The 23,688-nt window shown below is 40.1% G+C and overlaps 3 protein-coding genes across 3 annotated transcripts in view; 1 reads left to right on the top strand and 2 right to left on the bottom strand.

Annotated features, from left to right (window-relative positions):
• prf1.5 (perforin 1.5) overlaps positions 1–23,688 on the bottom strand; it is a 71,151-nt gene that overhangs the window by 7,552 nt on the left and 39,911 nt on the right. The window lies entirely within an intron of this gene.
• On the bottom strand, positions 4,440–5,268 carry LOC140309782 (protamine-like protein). The gene has a single exon (XM_072387779.1). It carries the CDS (start codon positions 5,183–5,185, stop codon positions 4,661–4,663), a length of 525 nt encoding a protein of 174 aa, XP_072243880.1. The 5' UTR covers positions 5,186–5,268; the 3' UTR covers positions 4,440–4,660.
• Positions 10,562–18,118, top strand: tspan36 (tetraspanin 36). Its single transcript, XM_072387778.1, has 7 exons — positions 10,562–10,778; positions 14,705–14,896; positions 15,095–15,169; positions 15,301–15,396; positions 16,524–16,670; positions 16,841–16,924; positions 17,470–18,118. The coding sequence occupies exons 1-7, from the start codon at positions 10,719–10,721 to the stop codon at positions 17,548–17,550; spliced, it is 735 nt and encodes a 244-aa protein (XP_072243879.1). The 5' UTR covers positions 10,562–10,718; the 3' UTR covers positions 17,551–18,118.

The following is a 23,688-nucleotide window of genomic DNA, read 5'->3' as shown; positions in this document are numbered from 1 at the left end:
GAGGAAGACACAGGGGAGTTTTTTAAAATTTTTTTACTTTCAGTTCCGTTTCTGCTTTTGTGTTTGCTTCAGAGTATGCTGAGGTGCACTGAGTCGTTTAGAGTATACTATCTAACACTGACAAACCCCTGTTTATATGTCTGAATATTTAATCTGAATACTTTTCCATTAGATTTGATTAGTTAAGACTAAACATCTAAGATTATGTAATATAGAAACATTAAACACAACATTAAGAGAACCTATGATATATCCACTGATAACAACCATAAACCTGTAATTTAGTCCATACGGTTACAGAGATTTATTGTATCTAATAGTTTAAGTGATTTGATAAGTTATTTCTCATTGTCATTGCTCATTACTCATTGCACATTGTGTGCTGAAGCATCCTAACCTGCATGGAATGCGGATGCCCAGAGGACCTGCCTAAAGGCACACAGTTGGGAGTTAAACACCCCAGACATGTATTTACTTATCTATTAATTATTTACTATCTTTATCTAGCGAATGAACAAAAAGGCACTCCTTTTTTGGAGAAAAATAAAGGGAGCTGAAGTTTCCTCAAAGAGAGGGTGGGTTCGGAGAAAAAAAAAAAAAGGGGAAATGGAACATTGATTCAACCCAGTAGACCAAAGTGAGACAGATTAGTATATTGTCCTCTCACTAAAAAGGAACACAAAGTTGATCTGTAAACAAAATGTCACTGGTAAGAGGAAGTGGCTGATTTTGAGAGCACGACACATCACATGAGAGTTTGTCCATTTTTTCCCACAGGTTTTCCCAGTCATAACCAAACACTCTAACCTGAACTTGAATGTGTTGTACAATCACAGCAGTTCAGTGAAAACATTGTGTGTGAGGAATAAAGTGCAGAATCCCACAAATTACAGTCAATCATGAAAAACTTAACTAAAGCTATATGAATTGTGCTGTTTGGGGACGTTTCCATTATTTCTTACTGTTTATAGTTACCCTGCAGGAAATTAATACTTTCCCTCTGATCTCAGTGATCTTCTCAAGCACACTACTTTACAGCAGAACACACATAATCACTACATCCCCAACCACACAGCTTCTAAATGTGAGGATGATACCTTCAACGTGTTTCCATGTTTGAGATTTTTCTATTTTTTTATTTACTCCATACAAAACGCTGTCAGCACAAAGTTAACAGAACCATTTCTCCTGATACACGTCTGGAGCTGACGTGTATCTGTCTGAGTTAGTGGAGGAAACAGAACCAAATGCAGGACAAAGAAGAGAGAGATCTAGCCAGCAGATGTTCTGAAATGATTGATTAAATGACAACTGAAAAAACTACAAGGAAACAAACTGAGAATCAATGGGGGAAAACACTCAGGAACATAGAAAGAAACAGTATAAAAGATCCAACAGTGACCACGTGAAAACCAGGGGTATATATACAGAGGGAGTAATGAGGGAATGGAAAACAGGTGAGGCAATTTTATATAATCCTGCAGCAGTTGTCATAACCTTTGTGTTAAAGTAAAAGCTACAGCTGTTGAGTCTTTTTTAAATTATGTACTATGTTTGTTAATAAATTTGGGCAGCAGATGGAGACACAAAACCTCTTTTTTTCTTTAAAAAAACCGTGTGAGGCACCACTTCACATGAAATGCTTTCTAGTAACTAAAACCTCATTACAGCAGAAAATCTAATTAAATGAACTAACATGAAAATGTAATCATCTTTTTTTTAGTTTTTCTTTCATTTTCCTGTTCACTTGCTTTCTTTCTTAGGTCAGAATCTCTCAAGGTTGCTGTGACATATGGTCTAAATTTAGTCTGAGTTTAGAATAGAAAGCTGAAACTTTTTGTCAACTTTCACTTCCGTTTCTGCTTTTTGTGTTTGCTTCAGAGTATGCTCAGGTGCACTAAGTTGTTTACAGAATACTACCTAATACTGACAAATCCCTGTTCATGCGTCTGTATATTTCATCTGAATACTTTTAAGTTTTTATTAGTTAAGACTAAAAATCTAAGATTACGTAATATAGAAATATTAAACATACCATTAAGAGAACCTACCACCTTATATCCATTGATAATAAGCATGATCTTGTCATTTAGCCCATAGTGTTACATGTTATCTAATAGTTTAAGTGATCTAATTAGTTATTTCTCATTGTCATTGCTCATTACTCATTGCACACTGTGTGCTGAAGCATCCTAACCTGTGTAGTGGGGCTCTTGAACGCAGCTCTGGCCCTAATGAAAGCCAGCTAGTATAAAGCCCTATTTCAGAATCAAGCAAAACAGTCATTTTGTTTGCCAAGTTCCATTTTGGTTTACCATTGGTTTTAGTTGTGCATTTGTATTGAACTATCATGTTTATTGATCACCTGTCTTGCTTTGCCAGTGAGTGGAATTATTTCTTTAGTAGTTTAAATATTTAGTTCATCCTACCAGTTTAATTATGTATTGGTTATGGTATTTCTTGTGTTGCCTTATTTTGGTTGTCTTTTGATGCCTTTGTGTTAGCTCTTTTCTTTCAGAAGCAGAGTATATGATTGTGGTGAGGTCCCCTCATGTTGTTGCATGAGTAGAAGCACTGGGACTCTTTTACTGATTGCACCATGAGAATTGTTGTGTAGTACTAGTGGTGAGTAGTGGTAGTACCTTTGGATGCTCCTTAGGGCATCCTTTGCTTCCCAGGTTTGAGGGGCTATTTTAATATCTTTAAAACATTTTAAATACATTTTAATCTTACAAAGGCCTTATTTCAATTGTAGTTATAACAAAGATAGAATTTGAAACTTTATCTCTTTTTCTGGGTGTCTTCATTCTTGTTCTTTCCCCCTCACAGTTCCAGCCCAAGACAAAGGTGAGCTGGAGCTTCTTCAGAGAGAGGGTACATTAGGGGAGAAAAGATAAAGGGGAAATGGAACTTTGATTAAACCCAGAAAACCAAAGTGAGACAGATTAGTATATTGTCCTCTCCTAAAAGGGAACTGAAAGTTGATCTTTAAACAAAATCTCACTGGTAAGAGGAAGTGGCTGTTTTTGAACGCACGACGCATCACGTGAGAGTTTGTCCATTTTTTTCCACAGGTTTTCCCAGTCACTACCAAACACTCTAACCTGAACTTGAATGTGTTGTACAATCACAGCAGTTCAGTGAAAACATTGTGTGTGAGGAATGAAGTGCAGAATCCCACTAATTAGAGAATAGTTATCATGAAAAATTTAACTTGAGCGATGTAAATTGTGCTTTTGGGGACGTTTCCATTATTTCTCACTGCTTATAGTTACCCTGCAGGAACGAATACAATCGTACTGATCTGAGCGACCCTCTCAACCACACTACTTTACAGCAGAACACACATAATCGCCACATCCCCAACCACACAGCCTCCAAATGTGAGGACATCTTCAACATGCTTCCATGTTTGAGATTATTTATTCGATACAAAACGCAAAGTTATCATTTGGCCTTTATAATCAGCCCAAATCATTTTTCCTCATACACGTGAGCTGCAGACGGCATCTTTCTGTAGTGCTTCTGTAATCCAGAGAAGGTGCCGATTTTGACTTAAATTTGGGCAGCAGATGGCGACACAAAACCTCATGACCGCTGAAACCGTACGAGGCACCACTTCATATGAAATGCTTTCTAGTAACTAAAACCTCACTACAGCAGAAACTCAGATTAAATGAACACGTATTGTGAATGTTTTTTTTCCATCTTCCCGTTCACCTGCAATTTCTCTAAAATTTGGGTCAGACCCAAAGTTGTTGCGATGTGCTGTCTAAATTTAGACTGAGTTTAGTATAGAAAAATAAAAGTTTACTTTTGTTTTTGTTTTCCCTGCTGGGGGTAGGAGGGAACACGACGACCACGTCTAGTTGTGCCCGTCGTAGTTAACTCTGTGCACTCCATCAAGTTGGGAACCCGAGTGTGTCGACTTGTCAGTTTTCGTGGATAACAGGTCACATGTGCACAAAAAAGCTCATGTAAATATGTACAAGTTCTTTAGAAACGTATTTAGTGGTTAAACGTAGCATAGACAAAATTAGGCCAATCTACAGTTATTGGGCTCTGTGCGTAACGGTGCGTAAAAGCGCGGCCATGACGTCTCGTGCGCTCTCGACCTTTTTCAGAACCAAGCAAATCATATTCAAGCCAGTTTACATCGAAATAATTCGTTCCTCCAAAAACATACACAATTGGCCAAACATTAAAGCCTTCTAAATTCACAGAACTCTCCTTCTGGGATGTCAGTTGAGTTGTGCAGAATCTGAACAATTTTGAACTAAATTACACTTATTGAATATAATCATAAGAAACACTAAACACAGTTGTAAAGACTTAATAAAGTGTTCATAGTCTCCGTTTAATATTGTCTATGGCTGAGTGAGCTCGTGATGTTTTGGAGAACTCTTAGAGTTAGAATAAATATAAAACCACACGCTCTGTAAATTCAAATAATTTTATTTCCAACGAATGCGTTTCAGTCTATTAAAGACCTCAACAGAGGGGGAGGGAAAGGGGGTTTTAAACAGCAAGTTGAGTGTTTTCTACTATAGAAAAACTAAAATAGCTTAAGCAAACTCAGTTGAGTTGAAGGCATCTTAGTCCACACAAAGTCAAAGGCTGCCGGTAGACTCGCGCTCAGGGTTCCATGGACGATCAGCCCTTACTTCTTGGCAGCAGCCCTGGTCCTGGTAGACTTGGCCGCCTTGCGTTTGGTCTTCCTGGGACTCTTTGGCTTCTTGGTCTTTTTGGCCGCAGCGCCTTTCTTGGCTTTTTTGGGGCTCTTTGCCTTCCTCTTCTTCTTTGGAGACTTCTTGGCTCCTCCAGCTGCTTTCTTGGCGGTGGCCTTCTTTGCCTTTTTCGCCTTGGGCTTCTTCTTTTTCACAAGCTTCCTCTTTCTAGATTTTGGGGGCTTTTTGTTGAGCTTGAATGAGCCCTTGGTCCGGACAAGAGATTTGTTTTTCACCAATCGCCTGATGGCAATGGCGATCCTGGCTTTGTTCTTCACCACATCATATCCTCCGGCCTTCAGAGCCTTTTTAAGGGCAACCAGGGACACACCGCCGCGCTGTGGGGACACGGACACAGCCTTCAGTATCAGTGCTGACAGTGAAGGACCTGTTGTCTTCTTCTTGGCTCTCTTTTTCGGAGATTTGGCCGAGGGTAAAGCAATCCCTGCTGAAGACATCGTGAAGCTGTAACAGTAGGATCAGGTCAGTGAAGGTCAAAGTCAGGACAGAGCGATATCTCTGCTTGGCCTCTTGACAGGGTCATGCTTCTTAAAACCTCGATGAGAACCGTGTAGAGGCAGTCCCACCGCCACAGCTCGCCCCATCTTCCTAATCTCAAACTTGAGCTAGTTTGTGTTTTCTTCAGTTTGATTATTCCGTAAAAAATATGAGTAAAAGTTAAATATTCCATATAAAAAGTACATTATAAAATTACCCACAACCCTAGCAACCTATATCTGTACCTTTATTTAGGAGTTGGATCAAATATCTCAAAGTTTGTTGCGTAATTATAAGATGGCTGATGCCAAATGTAATTTGAGATGTGTGCTTTGGACATCTTACAAGGTTTCATACTAGGAAACAATCAAGTGCCTCAGTTTGTAATTAGATCATTTTAAATAGATTAATGTCTTTGATATACTAGTCGCAAAAATCGGTTTTACTTCAGCTATTTTTGCTTTATAAATCAAGTTAAAGAAGAACAAAGAAACACAGTTGCCGCATAGCTCAGTGAGACTTCTTCAGATGGAAAGCAAAGATAAACACAGTTGAATTTTGATGACAGCATCATATGAAAAAAGCTCAGTGACAGAAAATTGAACATTTTGTGATAACATTTTGCTTTGTGATAACAATAAAGGTGACTGTACTGTGTCTTCACTATGTCATAAGAGATGGACCTGAGCCAGAAAAAGAGCTATCAGGCTGTGAAGAAGGGTGGATGGAAAAACGAATTTTAAGATTAATTTCCCGGGTTCACCCCCACCTCTTTTAGTCTGACATAAACAGTGGGAGATTTAGTCATATCAGTTTAAAACTTTGTATATTTAAACCTGTTTCTGGCTTATTGTCGCATCAGTCTGTGGTTTTATGTCTATTTTGTTGTTGTTCAAGGACATGTTGCTATTATTTACATTACAAATCCATCTTCAACTTTTTTTTTTCTGCATCATGCATATAGATGCACAAATTAAATGAAAACCCAAATGAATCAATCAGTGAAGTGAAGGCTACATCCTATTCAGCCTTCCTTCAGTGCGGCACAAAATAATCAAATTACAACACAGAATGAAACTGAGAAGAAGGTTTTTGAAATTCCGTTTATAGCCCATTGTTTTCAATTCTTCTATTTCAATAATGCGCACATTTAAATGATTGTGAATGCATGTGCATTTGCAATTATTCAATGCAGTCTCATGGCAAAATGTGGAATTGTCACGTAAAAAAACAGTTGTTTTGTATCCACAGACAAGATGTCCGCTGCTTGCAATCTGTGTTTACACAAAATCTGCAAAATACCTTTCCTCCCACTATAATACTGTTTTGTGTTGAGTTGTACTGTTCATACTTAATAAAATTAAAATATTACCTATAAGAACTTTTTGATATTTGTGTAAAAGTGGAGATTATTGGTTGACGAATGGGCAAATGTCCTATCAATCAATCTTAACTGTTATTCATATAAAACACTTCCGTGAACCACTCAAACCAAGGAGAATTTGTCTCCGACTCTACCGCAAATTGTTTTCTTTTTTAATACAAGATAACGTGGGTCTGTGTGTGACAGGGAGAAGATTGGCAAATGTAGTCTTGCCTTCTGTGGTGCACTGATAGTGCCTCCTCCAGTACGTGCAGGGTTAGATACAAACACACAAAATATCACTAAAGGGTATGTTTAGTTTTAGTGCCGGTCTCTTTGAGGCCTGTCAGTGGTGAATCGGTGTCTCTATTTCAAAGGGGCCAATGAAGATTACAGATCTGTGTTTGTTGCCCATAAAAATGAATTATTATTTAGCATATATTGTGAAACACATTTAATATTGGACTCTTGTAAAAAAACAGAGGATGCACACACAAGGACAATGTTGTTATCTCTTTAGAATTATTATTGCCTTTTTGAACGCTCTAAAAATTTCATGTGATCCCCACATAAGACACAAATATCTGTTGTACCTCTGACCCTGAGTAATCGCTCAGCCCGGATGTATGTTAACGCTGCATAGCAACTTCTCCAAAGCTCCTTGGAGTCAGACGTTTCACTGAAGAAAACAAGGAGAAAGTGCTCTGTGGATGTAACAACTTTTCTGACCCTTTCTTGACAGATGAGACTTTTGATCTTTTACAGAAGCCCTTTCTGTTGCTTTCACTGCCAGCTTCCCCCGACCACTTTTGGTTCTTTGGATCTCCAAGCAGTATTTTCATGCTAAATTTGGAAAAAGCAGCATGATTGACAGAGCACTGAAGGTGAACATTAAGCCATTCATCTTGACAAGCTTGAAAACTGCTATTTTCCCAGAGACGTTAAAAGCTGCAGACACTGATCCATTATATTGCCTGATATTAGATTGTTTAATTGCCTTTTCTTTCTTAAAATGACCTTAGTTTAGGAGGAAAGTATTTGAATGTATTGTGTAATGTAATGTATCTTCCATAGGTGCAACAGACAGAGTGATTATTATTAGTTGCCCAAACATGAAAGCAGGTGTAGAGCTTAGATGTATGAAACTGAACTGAACTGTACTACTGAGGGAGTCAGAATGTTTTCTGAGATTATATTTACTGTACATCAGTAGTGACCCTTGGCTGTTCAAAGGCAGTTGGTGTTGAACAGTTTTGCCTCTTGTCAAGTTCACATGTGAAAAGGAAACTGCAGACATCACCCAGAGCAATAGGAGCAAAGAAGGAAAAAGTTATGGTAAAATATTCTGAAACAATTCATGATTTTAAACGTCATGCCATGTTGTTGGTTCAGATATTAGTTTGAGAACATCCAAAAGTCAGACTCTACAAGTACAGCTCTGTAAGATGGCAAAGACCATTTCACAAGGTTGAATACACACAAACTGTTTGAGAGAGTAAAAAGCATCAAAATCTTATTGTCAGCTCCATAGCAAGTCTATAAGTATGAACACCAAACTAATCAGCATATAAATGTCAGTCATGTCAGAATTCTTACTCGACTGGCATAGTGATTAATGAGTACAGAGGAGCTATTTAACTTGGAAGTCAGATGCTGGAGCTGGTAAATGCACGATAACTGATGCGATCAGGTTCCAGTTCAGCAAGTAGCCAATAGCAATACCAGCTGATAACAATATTCACAGACCGAGGTACAACAGTGCTGTGTGTGCAACAGATATCACACAGAACCAAACAGACAGAATAACTGCTAATAATCAGCATATAATACATCTTTTCACACTTTTTACACACAAATACAAACTGCTCTAATCTGTGGCCTGTCTATGTGGACTTTGCCTGCGCTCCCTTTACATGCGTGGGTTCTCTCCAGCTACACTGGCTTCCTCCCACAGTCCAAAAATATGCATGTTAGTTTTACTGGCGATTCGAAATTGGCCTTTGAAGTGAGTGTCAGCATGCAAGGATGCTTGTCTCGTTTGTCTCTGCGATGGTCCTGCATGGACTGGCGCCCATTCCAAGGTATACAGCCCTCTCGTAACCCTGAATTGGGTTACGCGGCTATGAAAGATGGATGGGTGAATGGACAAATTACTCTTAAATCATCTCAGCACAGGCTGGGACACAAAATATGGCTTACAGAGGTGTCCTCCCAATAAACAAATGCATAATGGGGCCCCATTCTTCTTCTTCTTATTATTATTATTATTATCATTATTGTAGTTATTAAAAACCTTACAACTGCAGGACTGCCTTCAGAGCACAGATTGAAGTCTATTTTATAATCAGGACTTGGGAGAGTACACAGCAGCAGTACTTTTTCACATCAGATGCCGTCATCAACGAGCGCATCCGTGTCTTTCTGTACAGGAAACTATGCATAATAAGGAAGTTCAGTGTCTTCTGAAGGAGCGTGACTTAGGTCACAAATCTGGCAACAAAGATCTGTTCAGTGCTGGCAGACACAACCTTAAGAAGGGCATTAAATCAGCCAAACTGACATACAAGGAGAAGATCGAGGACCAATTGACCTCCAGGGACGGAGCGCGTGTGTGTCAGGGAATACAGCATTTAAGTTCAGTGTTAAGTTTTCACTTCAGTGTAAATTTATGCAACTGTGTAATCTATGGGTGGGTTTGTTGAGGGAAAGAGGGAGGCAGGGAGTGTAAATGTATGTTAATGTTAATGTAACGTTGTCGTATGTGGAACATGCAATGACAAAGAAAGCTTTCTGATTCTGATTTATACAAAAGTTGCTGACAAAGTCGGCTCCTTTCAGTTTTTTTCCTCAATAGTTCTGAGAGAATGTTCTGTTGACACAACAGTTGAACTTTTTGGGAAACTTGGACAACGGCACGCTTGCAATACAAAGCGAACTGCACTCTAACTCCAAAAACAACCTCCCAGCTGTGGAGCACTTTGGTTGCTCAGAGCCAAGATTGACGAAACAGTGAATTTCAAAGTGTGCCAGGAAATTTACGGGAGAACGTCAGGGCAGCAGTCCATGATCTGAGGAGAAGTGACGTATGGTAACAAAAAAAAAGAAAAGCAGCTCAAAGTATTCAGTAAACTACAACAGAATTACTGGAAAAGGAGAAAAGGCTTAGGAAAGGTCAACTCAGAAGTCTCACCCTCACCCACTTGAGTGCTATTCACCCAAGACATCCCAGAAAAGATGTTTGAAACCGCTCATAATTCCTCTGAATGATTGTCCAAGTTTCATAAGCAACTACATTAAGTGTTTCACAGCAGCTGTCTGACATTCTCAAGTATTTTTCCATTGAATTCAGGCATTTTGCAATCTGAGTGACTCCTCCCGGTTGCTATGCAGTTGTGGTTTAAATATGTCAGGCTGTAGAATCTGTTTTTCAGCATGTCTGCTCGCACCACTCAGATACAAATTCACTTCAGCAGATAAGAGGACTCATTCGGCATTAGTAATAATAATTTACAAAAATAAAATGTTAAGAGGAAGAACATTTCAGAGAGATCGATTTTTCTGGTAAAAACAAAAGGAGACGGATTCCTAGTTGTGACTAACCCAAGGAGCTGTCTTCATTCAGTAAACCTGTTTTTAGTCACTCCACAGAAGCATGACTTTCTGATGTTAGTGTGGAAGAGAAAAAATGACTACCCCTGACTCTCAAACATTTCCTGAAACTTGAAAAAAAAAAAAAAAACAGCCTCCCATTAAACGGGATCTTGAGAGAATGGGTGTTCAGGTGATCTTAGCAGCAGGCGGAAAATAAAATGCCCAGGGCTTGTTAAGCTGCTTTTGAAGAAGAGGAAAAATGCTCGGAATTAGCCTGAAGTCTGTGAGGTTGCCTCCCAGCAGCAGAGGGGGGGTGGTGGTGATGGAGGAGGAGGTGGTGGGGGGGGACCTGTTTTGTTAATTTGCTCACTCTTCCTCAAAGCATGTGACCACGTGATCACAGTCGACGCAGTCAAATGGACAGACCGAGAAAAACTTGTGACTGAGCAGACGGCTGAAGCTCGGCGCTCTGCGTGATAAAACCAGGACCGCGGCCACTCTACACTTTCCTCTCAACCTCCTCAGCTCCGTCCGACAACATGGACTGCGGGATCGTCACGTCTAAAACCATCCTCCTGTTCCTCAGCTTGATATTCTGGGTAAGTCGCTGCGTTGTGTCCACCTGCAGAGGTTTGAATTCGGGCATTTTGAGAACGCGAAGGGGCATGTGAAGCGCGGCTGGTGCCCTCGCAACAGTGGCCTGCTTGTTTTTTTTCCTCTCTAAATGCTCACCAGTAGTTCATCAGCTGTCCCTGCCTGTTTGAGGCTATCAGGCTTACCACCATGCAAATCAAAGTTGTGACTCGGTAAACATCCACGTAGCCTGGCCCAGTTTTCTGGTCAGCGCAGTCGCAGCATTGATTTGATCATTCCTTACTTTTTACTCTGCTCTGGAATATTTCATACAGGCATAGCCTACTAGTTTATTTTTAAATTTTTGTTATTTTATACATCCTAGTCAAAATCAGTAGAAAGCTGGCCTACAAACCCTGTAACGTTGCCAGTCAGCCTGCTTGAACTCTGTGTCTCTGTCTGACCTTCCTGCCTGAAAATGGGTTTTCAAGGGACTAAATAAATTGTTTCTGTCTGTGATGGGCCCCTGATCACATTACTGTGTGTTAGAGCTGTCTGTCTGTGTAAACATTGGTAAGGGAAGTAACATCTGTGTTTAGTGATTCGATTTGAACTTCCTTTTTTTTTTTTTTTTGGTCCCTTCCAAGTCTAATGTTGGCTGAGGTCAGATCTGAGTTGTGCAAATGGATCCGTGCTGGGGGAATTTTGCAGTCCTAGCTTTTCTTGTATTCGATGCCCTCCACGACAATTCGCGATCAATAGCTGCTTGTTCTTCCAGCAGTGTTAGAGACGTAACATTAGAGCACGACATTTCACAATGTATCACTTGCTATATAAAGCAATAACTCAAAAGGTCAGCCAAACGTAGGTTCATCGTCCTCTTTCCCCAGCTCAGTTGGCTAAGTCAAACTTGCTGATTGCTTGGTGATTTTATTATTTGGTCTTTTCTTCCACTGTTTTTTCAGACCAAGAGTGCCACATAACTGCGAGTTAGATTTTTACATTCATTACAAATCACACAAATGTCCCTACATTCCATTTTTACTCTTTATCTCCTTCGGTCAGTTGCTTTGTCGTTGTTCTATTTTTCTCTCATCTTCATCCCCATCGTTGTTGTATCTTTATTATCCTTTTGTTTTGTTTTTTTAATATCAAGCAGCGTTACTAGTTATATGTAATAAGGATCCTCACATTTTCAGCAAACGTTACACTCATCTGAGCAGATGTGCTGCTCATCGTTGACCTGAAATTTCCAACCAGTCTGCAACATGTTACGCAACGTTGTACAAACTGATGAAAGTTCATTTCAGGTTTATTGAATGATCCGCCCCACCCAGCATTTAAAAGTTTTCCTTTCATGTAAACGTGCTGCCGTAATAGCCAACATTAATGAGTTTATCATGCCTGCATCTGTTTGTTTTTTTAATAAATTGGATTATTTAAGAGGGGGGAGAATCAAAAGTTAATTTGAATTTGCTCCGAATGCTTGGAAGCACATGAGCAGAAAACGTTGCGGCTGCCCAAATATCCACATCTGGAACACAGTCAAAGGCACAGCGCTTACAAAACACTCAACTATCCCCACAGATCGAGAAGCGCGACCTCAGAAGTTTTTCCACATTCCAGAGAGGTAGCACTGTGTCTGAACACTATACGTTTTGTAAGCCTCTTTGTGCAGCGTCTTAGGCACAAGATGAGATTTTCTGGAAAGATTAGGGGTGAGCAGCTGAGGAGGTGTAGCAGAACAACCCCACAGGGATCCCGTGACTGTTGAGTGATTAGAAAAGTGAGTCATGTGGCCGAACTGCAGCATGAATTATTGTTAGGCCACACATCCCTACATATGAACAAACACAACTGATCAACTGTTACAGGGGAAGTGATACTGAAAATGACGCTGATCCACAGCTGAGGGGGTTTCTGAGGTCATTTTGCTTCCCTCCCCTTACTGTTAGTCTTCTTTTTTTATCACAGGCTGTGCTTTAAATCAAGCCTTGTACTGTGAGGTTCAAAGGTCAGAGGGAAATCAGGGGTGCAGATGATGTGATAAATACTTCGCAGGCATTGTTTTCCCAACAGTTGTTCCCGTTTGTGAAGTTTAGGTTTGGCCATTTTGACTCCGTTAAGCAAATCCAGAAAACAGAATTAGCTTAGCCGTTATTTAACAACGACATGCCAACATCATCCATAAAATTGCACTTTGTAGACACTCAATCGGATCCTATGCGTGCAGTCTTATGATTGCTGATGTCACTACTGAGTAATGACTGGTTGAATAAGTCATGATGAAGGTGTGACCTAATCTTCCCCCACACCCTGTGGCAATCTCATGTGATCACATCGGATAAGAGCGACTTGTTCTGTGATTTTTAAATGGTCGACTTCCCACTTTATAGGCTTTGCTAATCAACCTAACATTCAAGACAGACGCATACTCGAGAAACAGTAGGAGTAAAGTTTATTTTCTGTTGCTGTGTAATCTCATATTGACAGAGCAAAGACCCAACAGCTGAAATCTTGCATCAATCTCCTTGAATCGAAGCTTTTTTTTTTTTTCTTTTTTTTTTTAAGATGCATAAAATTATCGCACAGATAAGATTTTGTCGTGAACATTCAAGCGTATAAACCTGTGGATCTGAGCCGAAACGGTTCCACTCCAGTCATTCACTGCAGAATCCTCTACACTTAAGCTGTCAGCAGATGATGTCGATACACTCTTGTTCCAAGTTGATCCTTTTTTTGGGGTTGTTTTTCACGGAATATCTGTGTTTTGACAGAAAGATTAGACCACTCGTTTTTTTCCAATGATAAGTTGTTGTTTTTTTTTTTTTAAATAGGTCATAGTGGCCTTTCTCTGGGTTTTTCCCATTTCAATTCACAGCGTTATATAGCTGCGTGTGCACATAAACAGTAAGTCAAGTTACAAAGTCCAGAGTCCATGTCGAAGAGAGTCATTCTCCCCTGATCTGCTTATGTCTTATGTTTAAATCAGTGATGTACAGTAGTGTAAATCATTTCTCCCAGGGTACACTGGGACAAGGACGAGGATCAAGCTAAATTGAAGTCGCATAAGTAAACGTGCTTAGTGATGTAATTAAGAAGAAACTACCAGAAAGAAAAAGCGTTAGTCCAACCAAAACCGGACATTAAGATGCACCTAAAAATGCTGGTCTGACACAAACCTTCATGAAATCGACTTTCTCAAAACCAAACTAAGAGACTCAGAGTGCAGTGATTGCAGCCATGTTTAAGGATCTCCCACAGAGAGAGTTAGAGTCAGCAGAATGTCTCTCAAAGTCTTCAGCATTGGAGCGTCGAACATACTTTAATCACTGAATTGACTCTGCTCCCACAAATGTAACCAAATGTAACTGCCAAGTTGAACTTTTACCCCAGACCGGCTCAACAGCGCATGCAGCCATACTGAGTGTGTCGTATATTTGGATAATATTTGCTCCATGGCTGGTTTGGCACGCCACGATTACCATGCTATTGCACGCAAACAGTACACAAAGTAAGGGGCCTTGCACACCGTTTAAATGGTCATATCAGCCAGGAAGTTCTAGGCCCACCTTGATTATGCGGTTGGATGCGTTGTGTTGATGCCAAATAGCGATTTTTGTCTTAATGGATGTATAAAGCCACTGAATCAGCTAAGGCTGTGCATTAACAGGCTGATGGCTGCTGGTCATTTCTTCGTTGCATATTTATGTCATAAATGATTAATGAGAGAATAAGACCTTGATTGCTCTTACAGAATGATGTGAGATCTGCCCTTCTCTTACTGCTCCTCACCACCTCTGGCCAGCTCATGCGCCAGCAGTAAGAAAAAAGAGCAGACCTCGTGAGCTGCTGAATCCTCTTGAAGCAAACTTGGCCTTTTGGAGAGAGGTGGTAGAACTGGACATTATGGGTGTGTGATCATGACAGCCATGTTTTCTCTCCCCTGCAGGCAGCTGGAGCAGCATTGGCCTACGTCGGTGCCTATGTCATCCAGAGCTATGGCACCTTTGAAAGTTTCATTCAGGACAAGCACACGCTGATCCCAGCGACTATCATCATCGGCATCAGTGTGGTGATGTTCATTATCGGTCTGATGGGATGCTGCGCAACACTTCGCGAGTCCAAATTCGGCCTAAGCCTTGTAAGCATATTTGTTGTTGTGCGTAGATGAGACGAGTAGAAGATGATTTCTGCTCTGAAGGTGAAAAAGCGACTGCAAACAGTTTCTTCATCCTCACTGCTATCTCTCTCTTTCCCAAAAGCTTTAGTTTATCTTTGAACTTCTTACTTTTTTTTATGGACTTTGGCATTGAACTTCTCACTCTCTTGTTTTTTGCAGTTCTTTCTGATTATCATGCTCGTCTTTGCAGCTGAAGTGACTGCTTTGGCATTTAGCTTCATCTACCAAATGCACGTGAGTCACAGACAAATCTTCTGAACAGTGCTACCATTCAAACCTATATTTTCTAGGATTATGTTATTATACTCTCTGTGTGCCTGTTATCGAAGTGCCAGCCTTTATTTTATGTCCTTGCGTCTGTGCAGATAAATGGAAGCCTGGTAAGCCCCATGAATGAGGCCTTCTCAAAGTATGGTGAAGAGGAGGCTGAGACCAAAGCTACAGACTATCTGCAGACTCAAGTGGGTGTTATATTCCGCTGTGCATAAATAGTTGTTTTCTCAGTTCTACTTTCACACACCTTAACATCCTCTCCTTTGTTTGCACTCTCTTTCACTGACATGGTTGCGTTTCCTCTTATTCTTTCAGTTTACTCTTCAGTCCCATCTGAAACAGAATGTTCCGCATGTACTCTTTTGTGTCTGTCAGTAGGCAGTTGTCAGTATGGGAGAGGCTGAACATTAAAGTTCCCTCTGGTAGGGGTCTCGGTTCTTGCTTGGGGGGGTTAATCACCCACCTTTCCTCTGTCCTTTGAGAATCTTGGGCAGTTTCACATGCTCCTCTCCTCAGATCTTTGATGAAGGTTAAGTCTGAGGTTTGGGGTCGCCATGGTAATGCTATCAGCTCGCACCTCTTGAGGTGCTGTTTAGTATTTTGAGGTGCGGTGAGGATTCCGATCGTACTGCAGAAACCAACCACCCTCTTTTCATCCTCAGTGTTTATGCAGACAGTGAGATGTTTGCTAACGGAAACAGCGGATATCTATCAGAATCCAATCGTCCCTCTACCTGCAAAATATTCCTCATGCCGCTGGCCTCAACACAAACCCAAACCATGATCAGTTCACTCTCATGCACAAACACATTTTTGCTCATTCCTAACAAAAGTTCAACTTTAACCTCTTCTGTTAGTTTTCTTTTTTCTTTTTTTTTAATTCAAAGGTTAACTGATTGTCTTATTTATGAAACGCATTTTAAAATCCTAACATTTCATTTTAAAGAGCATTTTGAGTGTAATTTCAGTACATTGTTTCAGATGAATTTAACCTTGTTATGTCACCCAAAAGGGTTAAATATCCAGACTGACAATACCAGTAGTATTGTGTTTTGTAGTGCCCTCAGCCACAAGATTAGCAGTTAGATCTCTGGTGTTAGCCTTTCCGATCTGTAAAAAGGCATCTTAATGCTTGCATCTCACATTCCTTAACTTACAAATTGAACAAACAAAAACAATTCAGTTATCTCGCCTAATATGTTAAAAGCAATGTTTCATGTTTAACTTTCTGCCTTTTTAAAAAAAAAAAAAAAAAGATCGGTTCATCTTCTTCTCACTGAAGCGTTCACGGTAACCTTCCCCTTTATCTGTGCAGTTAAAGTGCTGCGGCGTTTCCAATTACACCACCTGGACCAACACTTCCTGGTACAGCCGCAACAACACCGTGCCTCTGTCATGCTGTAAAAACCTCACTTCACAGTGCACTGGCAGGATGAATCAACCAAACCTGCTTAATGTGGAGGTGAATCATACTGAAGCATGTTGCCTTTTCAACACAAGTCCTTAGCTCTTCATTTGATATTGTTTTATAGATGCTTTTAACTGCAATTTGGAGCAGACATTGAAACTTACATCATTCTGAGCTAAGTAATCTAATTTGTATATATATATATATATTTTTCTGTATTACAGGGTTGTCAGCCCAAGCTGGAGCGCCTCCTAATGGATGTGATGACTTATGCCATGCTGGTCATTCTTGGTTTTGCCATCATCAAGGTAAACTGCAGTGTAGCAGATGGATGAGAGTTCTCTGCAGGAAGTTATGAAACCCACTGTGTATCTTATAGCAGAAGTAAAGGGTTCCGTATGGTACTCTTCGAGATACAATGTTCGACCTTCTATGTATTTGGATTTCTAAACCTGATGGTGTGATGTCAACTTGTTATCGGGAAAATCGTAGTTAAGTACTGCAGAATTACATTTGTTGTGAAATCCACTTGTGTACATTGACAGTACTTTAAAAAAAAAAGGGTCAGTGTGGCATCCTTTCTGTCATCTCAGCATTTACTCATTCTACTGATTCAATTATGCGTTTCTGAGACGGCTAAACTGGGATGAAAAGGCAGAGAAAATTCGATTGGAATGTTCTCCTGATTATCCTGTGCCCTGCTCTGTAAATCTAGCCTGACACACATACAGAGTATTTAGAGTTTCTTAAACCCACTGCATTCAAAGTGCAGAGGTCATCTGTTTACGTGACATATACCAGCTGAAAAAGCACACGTCAAGCTTGTGTCTGATCTTTGTATTTCCTGTTGCAGTTCTTTGGAATGCTGAGCGTCTGTGTGATAACCTGTAGATCTGGCAGCCGGAGGAGCGGTTACCAGCCTCTCTATGCCTGAGACACCTCCTGCAACCACCTCCTCATTTAGCTCCATTGGGGTTCCTTTACCCTGCCTTGTATAGCAGTATCCATCTGTTGTAAACAATCAAAGGTTCGTTTGAATTGTGACACTGGAACCTTAGCATAGTCTAAAGGGGACCATATGAAAGCATTAATCCACAGATTTAATCAATATAACTGTAGCCCTGTCTTGATGTTTCTTTTTTTTCTTTTCTTTTTAAATGGGGACTTTCAATTTTTAGATTCTGTCTAAATTATCATACAGCTTACATGTAGTTGAGCAGTCTTTGAGCCCGTCTGTGCTGTTATCTTGGGATAACACATGAGATCAAAGTAATCAATAAAATGATCCCAAATGTTGATCCTGCTTGGATTATATTTGCCGCAAGCCTTATTCATCCAATGCAGCATTTTGTTTCTAATGTCGTCTGACATGAACGCAGCTTGTGCGTCCATCTAAGGAGAGAGAAGAACGCAGAGGAGTAAACTATTGGACATTTTTAGGCTTCTACTTGTGGATCTCTCTGAACCCTCTCGCTCTGCTGCGTCATGTAGATATCCTTTTTTTTTTTTTCTTTCTTTCTTTTTTTTTTTAAATAGCGTACTTTGAATGTACTTCAACAAATGACTTCAGAATTGAATTTTAAGTTGTTTGTGATTGTGAACAAAAGGACAGTGCTTTCACGCCTTATTTAGAGTTTCAGTATTTATAGCCAACTGAGCGGTTGAATTCCTAATATGTCATTTTATGGCAAGTTAACTGTATCGAATCAAGTTCCACTTCTAGTTTGGTGTTTGTTGTGTTATTATATTTCTGAATTAAAGAGGTGAATATTTCACATATATCTGGATTGTGTTGTAGTTATCCCACACCCACTGGTTGCTTTGCTTTTTCTGTTCACACCGGGAAGTCACTCGGTGCTGATGTAACGCACACAGTCTCGCACTAATCAAAATGTGTCTCTGCAGCATGAGATGGGTTTGGAGGAAAACAGTCACTACATGTCTAATCTTTTGGTTATTTATGCTCTGCAACACCTTCCTCTGGAAAAAAAAAAAAAAAAAGAGGCCAGTGTTGCAGAGTGTACACTCTGGGCATCTTATTAAATGTGACCCACAGTGGTTATCGGTCTCCTCCTGACTTTACTGATAAAGAGGCCCCTCGTGAGGCACATGCAGATGATAGGACTATTCCTCTTACATAAGAACTGTCAGTGTTTGAAAAGATAAATGAAAATACATATTCATGTCTGGGTAGTCCGTCATAACAGAGCAAAGAGGAAATGGTCACGTTCACCCACTCATGAGGCCCTAGATGCAAAAGAATTCGGCCTTTTAAGTTTGATTCAAAATTGAATTTCACTTTTGGCTTTTCGAAAAAGTAATATTTTCAAACAAACTATAATTTAATTTGCCTACCTTACAGCTGCTCCCAGTCCCTGCAATAAGATGATATATGAATGTGCAGCTGCAACGTTTGATCGTTTATCATCATGATTGCTGTTGAGAGTTTAGTTGCAGTAACCAAGAAGATCCAGAGGGTTGTGCAAGAGAACCTTAAACTGTCAGCTGAGATGGTGAGGGCCCACAAAAACACAAACTATGTCCCTGCTACAGAGGTAGAGGAAACGGTGAGTTAATGTTTTGTGACAGTGGCTCAGGAAGAAGACCAGCAACTAACTGAAAGTACGCAATTCGATTATCTACTTTGGCAGTTCAAATGTCAAAGTCTCCCTGAGCACGATATCGAAGACTACAATTATGTGACATTAGTGTAGGTGTGTGTGTGTGTGTGTGAGAGAGATAGAAAAGCCTGCATAAATGTGTGGCCTGAACTGCAAAGCACCTTGAGCAGTCAATTTAGAAACACTGAAGAAGCTCTCTTAAGTGTAGACTGTTTAACATATTTTATTTATTAGTTATTATAATAGAAAAATAAGATAAAAATGGAGATATGGCAGAAGTCTGTTTTCAGACAAAGGGATAAACATAATTTTCAGGCAATGCTTACCATGAACACGCAAAAAGTTCATCAAAAATTATCTATCTCCATGTTGACAAAACTACTGCATCACCTGTTACTTGTATCAGAGTTTGTATTGATTCCTCCTCATGTGACTGAGCAGTTTCTGCATATGCTGCTGAATTAATGTTGACAGTGACCCCGCTGCCCTACCTTTGTCTGTCTCATATCTCTTGACTGCATATCTAATTCAGTGCACATCCTCGCCGCCCCCAGGCTTGTTGACATTTTAACATGCCATCCTTTCACACACAGAACTGTTGGCAGACACGCTGCCAGATAACCTTGTCAACTATGACACCTGCTTTCCTCCCTTGGTGCTCAAACTGTCTTTTTTTTTTTTCGCCTGCCTCGCTTTCACTTTAAAGTTTGTTTCTGAGTTTATTGTCAGCTTCGTAGCCTAACCTCTCCTCTCTTGTCATAATCGCATCTTCCCTTATCAGATTTATTTTTAGATTTTAGGTTTATTTGCATCCTCCTGTCTCCTGTCCCTCGACCAACTATCTGTTTTCTACTGTTTTCAAGTAATAGCCAAGTGTTAAAGAAGATTTTTTTTTCTCACTCTCTCATACAGTATGCTGCAAAGTTTACAATCTGATAGAAAAGGGAGTGGGGAAAAAGCTGAAAAACACTGAAACGGTTGCAGATTGTTACAGAGGTAGGTCAACCTCGAAAGACACTAGATCCTACATTTCCCATAGTGCAATTGGATTGTTTTTTTTTTTTTTCTTTAAAAGAGCCCAAACTGTCTTCAGTTGTCTTTGATTTCAAAGCAAAGATCAATAATTTGTAGCACAACCTTCCTGATAAAGCTTCCTGCCTAAAAACTGTGAAATGCACCGTTTCATCTTCTATTTCATACGGGTTAACACTAAACTTGTATTTCATAAGGTGTGAATAGACATCATATCCACCTTTCACTTTCTACTACTTAAGGAGAGAAACAAAATTGTGGAAGATGTCACTTGCGCAACAGTTGCTGGTGTGTGTGAGTTTTCATTACAGCATTTTCTGTTCTCCAGTGACTCATCTTTGTACACCTACAGATGTGGTCCCTTTCACTCTCTCTCTCTCTGTCTCTCCTCTTTGGGCCATCGGCTCGCTGGAAAAATACTCAACACAAACATGCACAGAGTGGGTCGGCCAAGCCAGATGCCATCACTGACCTCTAATTTATTTATTTCCTTTCCTACTTAGACTGGGATCTTCTGAAGGGAGGTAACCTGAGGAGAGTACACATGCTGTGCTGCTGCTCACTTTGTGCTGAAGGGAGATAAACAAAAGGGCAGGATGGCAGTTTCTCATGGCATGCACAACTATACTAAAATCCTCCTTTGGATTTTTTTTATTTATTTTTTATAACTGCTGCTTTTCTAGCATATTTTCCAGCTTTAACATCAAACAAGACACCAAGAGCCCTGCTCAGCTGTGTATCACACCGTAGAGTACAAGGATGTTTGCTTTGCTACATGTTTGACATGAAAAGTGAGCCCCTCCTTTTTTTTTGATAATAAAAACATTACAGTGTCAAAGTTCACGAGTAAATCCTTGTACCTTTTTGGAACGCACATCTAACTATCGATTATACACCGTCAAGTCCAGGGGCAGGTCTCCAACGCAATATGACGTGAGTCTCTGTTTCTGTAAATAGCCACCCACAGCTGAAACTGTGGCGTCTCCATTTGTCAGATGCTATCAGTGTTAATTAGAAAGGGCAGCCAGAAAATGGGAGCAGAAATATAACACAGACACAGAGAACAAAAACTGAAATGGACCACAGGAGCACCAGCAGAATCGGAGCGTTATCCGTATTATCTATCATGTTCCAAGCTCCGTTTTTACACAAGAGACATTCATGTCACATACTCTTATTCTTTCACTGTCTTTGCATTTTCCTTCGTCGTCTCTTTTAGATCATCTTTTGCCCCCCTTTTATTGTTCATTCAGTGTTGCTGTTTGAAAGTTGTCAGGAGACTTGATCTAGTTTTTGGCAATGTGTCGCTCCTCTGCTTTGAAATGCTCAAATGATACTGTTTTGCTACATACCTGCAAGAGGTCGAATATAAGCTTACAGAACGGACTCCAATGGCTAAAAAGAAATGGTTATGTATAACTTCCACCTCAGTGATACAGCACCTCTTTGATTTTCTGCCATTTCATCCTCCTTTTAAGACAGACTGGGTCAGTACACTGAAATAAAAGTGCACACAAGAGACTGCAGACGTTATTTCAAGCCTTTGTGAGTACACAGAACTTTTTGACGTGCACCACAGTTATTGACTACTAGTCATTGGGGGAGCATGTCACAATTATTTATGTTTTTACTCAGAATTTACTCTGAATCAGCAGATGAGTATTGTGTAAACCATTAAATGAAGAGGAAAAAAACATGTCCAAGTGGTAATGAAAGGACAAAGAAATTCTGATTGTCCTGATTTCTGTCGGTTTTCTTGCTGCCGTACAGCAACATCTGAGAAAAGACAGATTGAAACAGAAGCATTTTTATTCTACATTCCATTCGTACACCAGCCGTAGCTGTCTTACTGATGCACAGAACTAGATGAAGACACACACCTGGAAGATGTGGATTCGAAAGACGCTTTTGATCCGGCAAGCTTCAGTTTGGGCACATCAGTCAAGGGATATAGTAGTTGTTTGCAAAAGGCTCAACATTTCTCTGCTTCACTCATTTCTGCTCCAGCGCGGGCTCTCTTACTTTCAAACCTCGCCTCTGTAATCACAAAGAAACCACTGACCCATCACATACTGGAATGCATTTAGCAAATTATTCATCAATTCACCGCAGCACATAATTAAGCAGAAAAAGGTGTCCTTTAAAATAGCAACAGAAAAGGGAAAGGTTTGAGCGTGAGGAACACATTATCCTCTGTTTCCAGTCAAAAGATCTTCTACCTTCAATTAGATTCTTCTTACTGTGATGCCTGCCCAAATCCCCATTTGCTTTAGATATCACACTCTGTGTTTCTTTTCACTTGTACAGAGCTACTTCACCTCGAAAACGTGTGGAAGCCACTTCTCCACCTGTGATTTAACTTTGGTGATATATTGTAATCACATGCAGCCTCATCCATTTGACAAAGCCTTGATCAAGTGTACCATTCATCTCGTCCTTTCATCACACATTCATATTCTCTCACCCATCATTGCATTGTTTATAAATAGGCTGTTGGGATGTCATTGACTGCTTGCAGACCAAAGCACCGTCATATGTTTGGTCTGCAAAGTGAATATCATCCAGCTTACTTTTGTTACCTTCTCCGTCTCAGCTTTGGAAGGGTCTTACCAGATGTGTTCGTCCTAAAATTTTTCTTCGCACCCATCAGTGACACGAAAGAATTTCAAAGAATGTGCTGACTGAGACATGTGGTTGTTTTTTCTTTAGAGGCTCTGTTTCTGTTGTGGATTCTGGCAATAATAGTATTTTGTTGACACATTTCATCTGTGTATTATATGCTGTAAATATCTCTCATAAGAGGAACGTTTGATCTCAAAGGGACTTTCTGGTGAAACAGATGAAATAATGAGGCAGACGTACAGACTCCAGAATCAACCCGGTAACTGTCTTCTATCCTCTTCACAGACAGAGCCATCGTGGCAACAACATCACACGTAGTTCATTACATTAGGCGTCTCTGGGGTTGTTTTCTCTAAGACCTTTCTCTTCTTTATTAATCTCTCTAGCTAGAGCACCTCTGCATAATCATTATGACACTCACCGTGACCGACCTTCTCTTTCTTTTTCCTCCCCTCCATGTGGTGACTCTCATAGGAAGCTTAATCACTCTCTGCTAACAACAGGGAAAGGGACTTGTTACTAAACGGGCAGTTTCATGGAACAGCTTATAAAACACTACCCACACTGGCAACGCTTTGCTTTCTGCTGCACTTCTGTTGCATTTTTGTCCATCCTTCCTTAAGGCCTGAATCCCACACAGTGTGTCAGTAATGGTTTTGATCAAGTAAGAAAGAACAAAGTGAACTTTCATGCTTGCCGTTAGAAATGCTCCAAATATGAAATATGATAAACAGATGAGATGACAGATGAGATGACAACTATTTCAAATTGTCTGAGATCATCTTCCTTCTTTCTTG

This window comes from Leuresthes tenuis, unplaced genomic scaffold (genome assembly GCF_036924035.1).
Source record: "Leuresthes tenuis unplaced genomic scaffold, fLeuTen1.0.hap1 SCAF_6, whole genome shotgun sequence".
Taxonomy (NCBI): domain Eukaryota; kingdom Metazoa; phylum Chordata; class Actinopteri; order Atheriniformes; family Atherinopsidae; genus Leuresthes; species Leuresthes tenuis.
This window is presented reverse-complemented; position numbering and strand designations above follow the sequence as displayed.